The 5415-nt window shown below is 34.3% G+C and overlaps 1 protein-coding gene across 1 annotated transcript in view; it reads left to right on the forward strand.

Annotated features, from left to right (window-relative positions):
* Positions 1–4784, forward strand: part of LOC119568439 (pre-mRNA-splicing factor ISY1 homolog) — a 5304-nt gene extending 520 nt beyond the window's left edge. Inside the window, exons 2-7 of the mRNA XM_037916967.1 lie at positions 916–938; positions 1164–1327; positions 1850–2015; positions 2335–2522; positions 2788–2921; positions 3857–4784. Of these exons, the coding sequence (XP_037772895.1) occupies positions 916–938; positions 1164–1327; positions 1850–2015; positions 2335–2522; positions 2788–2921; positions 3857–4000 (819 nt within the window). The 3' untranslated portion in view covers positions 4001–4784. The remainder of the gene's footprint in view (positions 1–915; positions 939–1163; positions 1328–1849; positions 2016–2334; positions 2523–2787; positions 2922–3856) is intronic.
* Positions 4785–5415: the final 631 nt, after the last annotated feature.

The following is a 5415-nucleotide window of genomic DNA, read 5'->3' on the forward strand; positions in this document are numbered from 1 at the left end:
CCAATTACAGTAATGGTATAAACTTAAGAGAGTTGATAAATTACACTAATTACATACAACTTAAAACTAATATGGGATTTCAAGTGGTATCCCTTTCCATTAACCCTCCATCTAGGGGTGTTATAGATTGGAATTTCAAACAACTTGTGGATTAGAGGGGCTTGGCATTAAGTGGAGGTGGTACCCTCCTTACCTGTCGGCTGTCAGTAAAGAGCGACATGCCTTTGCCACGTATAGGTATATTCTATAAAAGTACCAGTGTGTTGGCCATAGCTGGTGTGCTGGCAGCTGTGTTATAGGATAACTGAATCCAAGACCAACTGAAAGAATATTTGTGGTTGGTTTCACCTCCTTAACTCTCGTTACTAATATGCTTCCTCATCACAGCTGAGTGACTGTGATGACATTGGAATGACACTCATAATACCTGCCATTGGTGTGTGCTTTCTTTCTGTGTTGATCATTCCATCTTTAAAAATCAGAATGAAATTTTCATTAGACTACATGGAATGCTTTCATTATCTGTCATTCAAGTATATGTTGTCTTTAAACCTCATTCCACATTTAGAAGCTGAATGATAGTGATATCTCTTGGAATAATGGTGTTATTATCAACCATCCAAGTGCAAGATTAAAGTTATTTTCAGTATGTATGATGTTGTTATTGTTATATGATTAGAATTTGGTTATTTCAGTTCATGAAATTATGAATTTTAGATGTATCTGAATGCATGTCTTTTTTTTTTTTTTTTTTTTTTTTTTAAGAAGTTAAATAATTTCACAGGGTGTATTTCTGTATTGTTGATTTTCATTTATCACTTGATGTGATTATTTTGTCTTTCTTGTCAGTGCCTTAGATTGAATATTACACATTCCCTTTACACCATCTAAACTACTGTTTGTTTTTCTCAACAGGCTCGAAATGCAGAAAAGGCAATGTAAGTATATATATATATATGCTGTTGAGTATTTTGTAAGAAAAAATGCTGAAGTAAAGACAGTTTTAAAGTGTCTTTTACTTTTTCATTTTCTTGAAGGATTTAGTACTGGTATAGTTTGACAATAATTACCCTTTTATCAAATATAATTTAATAGAAAGTTGACAAAAAACAAAAGTAGAAATATATTAGCAAGTATTTTACAAATCTGAATGTACTTTGCAGGACAACACTGGCCAGATGGCGAGCAGCCCAGGAAGGAGGGGGACAACAGCAAAAATCACGGAGGCCATATCTCGCCTCCGAATGCGAGGATTTACGAGAGGCTGAAAAGTGGAGAAATCAAGTGATATCAGAGGTTGCTCGGAAAGTTTCACAGATACAGAACGGTGAGCTCCTTTCAAGGTTTATTGGTGGATCTCTGTGAGTGTTTTAGTCTGTGTGCTGTGAAGGTGTAAACTTAGTGGCTAATTTCACATTTTTTACTCAATGTATTGGTAAGGTTATTGTCTAATCAAATGGGTGTACAAATTACTTAGCTTGTATAAGACAAGTAGGGGATTTGAAATGATTCTTCTGTACTACATGGAGTTGCATAGAAATAAAGCTTGGCCATACTATATGTTGTGCCTCGTTTTACTTATTCAGTCCTCATACTATATGTATTTTTATTTTCTTATTTTATTTTAGTGTAATGTAGCTAGGGACAACTTCATACAAAATGCAAGATCATCAACAATCAAAGAAGAATTTGAAATAGACCGATTATTTTGACATTCATATTTTTTTCAGAGATAGTGTTAATGGGAATAAATATTTCCAGAAGAAAAGACTTGGAATTAACTTTTCTTATTCCCATTTTTGTTAAATTGAAGGAGATATAGACTAATGAATAAATGTTGCCTCAACAGCTGGCTTGGGAGAGTTCAGAATCAGGGACCTGAATGATGAAATCAACAAACTGCTGCGTGAAAAAGGTCATTGGGAGGTCAGAATCAAGGAACTTGGTGGGCCGGACTATGCTCGGGTCGGCCCAAAAATGACCGACATGGATGGACAGGAAGCTCCAGGGAACAGGTGAGGATTGGGTGATAATTAGGTAATGATTAGATGAAGATTGGATAAGGATTAGGTGAATTTTGTTACAGAAATGGACCTACAAACAAAAACTATAGACACCTACACATTACCTTCCCATAGTTTCAGCATGGACTCTGTTCCTAAAATATGTAAATAGAGGAATAGATAAACCTTTTGAGTATGATATTAAATTTTTTACTGCTTTACCATAAACTTAGTTCCTCACATAAATAAATATATGAATAGAGATTCTTTCTCAGTAAGATCATTAGTTTTTCTTGTGCCGTGCCGATGTTAAATACAGTCCATCTTCCAGAGGGTATATGTATTTTGGGGCCGCCAAAGACCTGCCAGGAGTGAGAGAGCTGTTCGAACAAGAACCTCCAGCTCCTCCTCGCAAGACCAGAGGAGAGCTGATGAAAGATATCGATGCAGATTACTACGGTTACAGAGACGATGACGACGGCGTGCTCATACCATTGGAGAAGAAAGCGGAGAGAAAGGGTACAAATTTTTCTTCATTTTTATGGATTATTTTCCTCTTACTTTTTTTTTTTTTCTGTATACGCTGTGAAAAACTTGTTGAAATATAAGTATTTTAGACCCCTTGCTTGTAAAAAACATTTGATTAAAGGATTTGAAAATTTCTTGACTGGTATCTATTGTTTTGGCTGTCCTTCATTCTGTTATTTGTTTCGTCTTCTTCTTCTTCTTCTTCTATTTTAGTGATCCTTTTCTAATCTGTTAATTTTATTTTCTTTTACGCCAGCCATTAAAACAGCTGTCAAACAATACACTGAAAAGAAATTGTCAGCATTGTCGGACAATGCTGAAGACGAAGAAATTAATGAAGAACATCAAGAGGAGGAAAGTGAGGAAGAATCGGATCATGAAGACGAACAAGTAAGTTTGCTGTGTCAGGCTTTTTTCCATTTGGTTGATTAAAAAAAAAGAAATGTTTTTCTTTTTTCTTATCTATTTGTTGATTTTTTAACTTTGGCACTGGACAAGGGAAGTACCACACATATGCAACTTTGGTTAATGGTTAATGGTTAAAAGCAAGAGAAATGTGCTAGACATCTAAGGTCATGTAGCACTATAGTTAATGTTAGGGAAGGGTGGTTGAGTTAGTGATTAGTTGTCTAAGCTGGGCAAAGGAATTGGTGAGTGAAAGGGTTAGGGTCGGGTGTGGTAAGGAGTTAGATTAGATGAAGGATATGTATGCGTTTGAGGAAAATGCAACTTTGGTTTTTGTCATCTCTGATATGAAAAAAAAAAAAAATAAATAAATAAATAAAATAAAATAAAATAAAAATGTCAATGTTTGACGTTTTCAAGAATAGTGAATAAGTCTCTGGAAAGACAGAGAAGCATCCGCCTAAACTTATTTTGACCCTCAAATGTCTCTCGATTGTCAGTATAAATTGCCGGGCAGATTTCCCCCCAGTATGAGTTCAGATATTAATCATCCAGAATGAGTTCATACATTATCCTATTGTTTGATGTAGTCATGCTTTGTTCTAAAGAAATTGATAGTCCACTTGTCACAACTGCTGTAAGTCGTAGGTCTTTCCAAGCAGTACCCACCGATCCCCTCCCTCCCCACTCTCTACATTAGTAGTTGTTTATGACTAATTAGTGAGCATGCAACATTGACTGTATACTAGGGATCTGACTCTGTCCTGGCCGTATATTAGGTGTTAATAAATAATTACTTTTGGATTTATTTTGGGATTTGAAATAGTGCTTACACAACTAGCCATAGGAGAATAATGATGTTGATCCAAATTTATTCCAGTTCAGAATATACACACAATTACTCTCCTATTTCCCAACAGATGTCTTTAGATGAAACGGATGAGAGATCAGAGGTTCAGCGTTTCATGGCTCACGTGCCCAACATCCCAACACAAGCAGACATCGAAGCAGCACTTGTCGAGAGAAAGAAACGGGAGTTACTACAGACTTTCTTAGGTGACTGAAATCTAAGTGGGGGGTGCAGTGTTAACCAGCATTTCAGACATTAAAATCTAAGTGGGGGGTGCAGTGTTAACCAGCATTTCAGACATTAGTACAACTGTTGTGAAAAAATGAAGCAAGACATTCAATTCAGTAAGCTGATATTACTGTGTATGTCGAGGTAAAAAATGGTTCTGTATTGCTTTATTCTTAATTTGGTTAATTTATGGCACTGATTGTGTTATGTATATATGCAATTTTTTTTTTTAACCTCTTACTTAGGCAGTACTTAATGAGGTAGAAAAGCTCAATAATGAAGATTGTACTCCATAATTTTTTTTTTTAGTATTGTTCACATTTAATGGTATTGGCATTTGCATGTGCAGTGTGCAGAAACATTTGGAAGGTAAATAACTTCCAACAAAATTGAAAGGCTGAATTGTACAGAATATTTCTGGTATCCCTTCATTAATTACAACTGAATATTGTCTTTGCTATACTCACATACATGACTATACATATGCTCAGAGAATTATCAAATATGTGGCAGTTGGTTTATTTGCTACTGTGAGACTTTGTGAAGATAGAAAGATATTAATAAGTTTTATGTCCTGTTGCAGTTTGTGATATTGAGTGTTGCATTTATTTCAATTTCATAGTATATAAAGACCATATCAAAAGCTAAAAATAACATCAAGCCAATTAGTGTCCCCAATAAGTGTTTTAATGGGTGTTTATATGTATATGTACAACCAAACATTATTTTTATAATTTTAGAGGAAAATAATAATACTGAAAATTATGAAATGTGTGTCCTATCCTTTTTTATAGTGCAGACTTTTAAATATAAATGTACTGGCTATTATGAATCCAACAATCTCAGTCATTTGCCGTATGATGCAGAGTTTACTGGGGTTTTGTGACCTGTGTGAAATATATTGTCATTTAAACAATACTGAAGATTACTTACAGCTTTTTTTCCTTTCTTTTATTTTTGTCTTATACAATTATTAACTTTTCTTCAAATTGTAGACTTCTATGTTATCTTTTCATCTGAATTTTTTATATCTTGTCATTTTTTAGACTTCAGTTTCAGCATGTGTTGTAGTGAAATTTTTACCTAGTTGGCATTTTTATCCCATATTTAAGAGCCATTAACTTATTGCTTAATAACCCAGTTTCTCAAGAAAATACTAAATATCAAATTGCAAAATATATAAAGTACCATTTTGGATGATACTTAAAATGTGAGCAAGTACATACTATTGATCTAGTCTGCTGTGAGATATTAATATATTTTTTATATAATAGTCTCACATTTACCTGCCATGTTTGATTAATCATTACACTTGGCAGGTACACCCACAATCAAAAGTTCACTGACAGCTCAAAGATAGAGTAATGAAGTGATAACACTCATCTAGCACTTCCATTGTCC

Source organism: Penaeus monodon, chromosome 43 (genome assembly GCF_015228065.2).
Source record: "Penaeus monodon isolate SGIC_2016 chromosome 43, NSTDA_Pmon_1, whole genome shotgun sequence".
Taxonomy (NCBI): Eukaryota; Metazoa; Arthropoda; class Malacostraca; order Decapoda; family Penaeidae; genus Penaeus; species Penaeus monodon.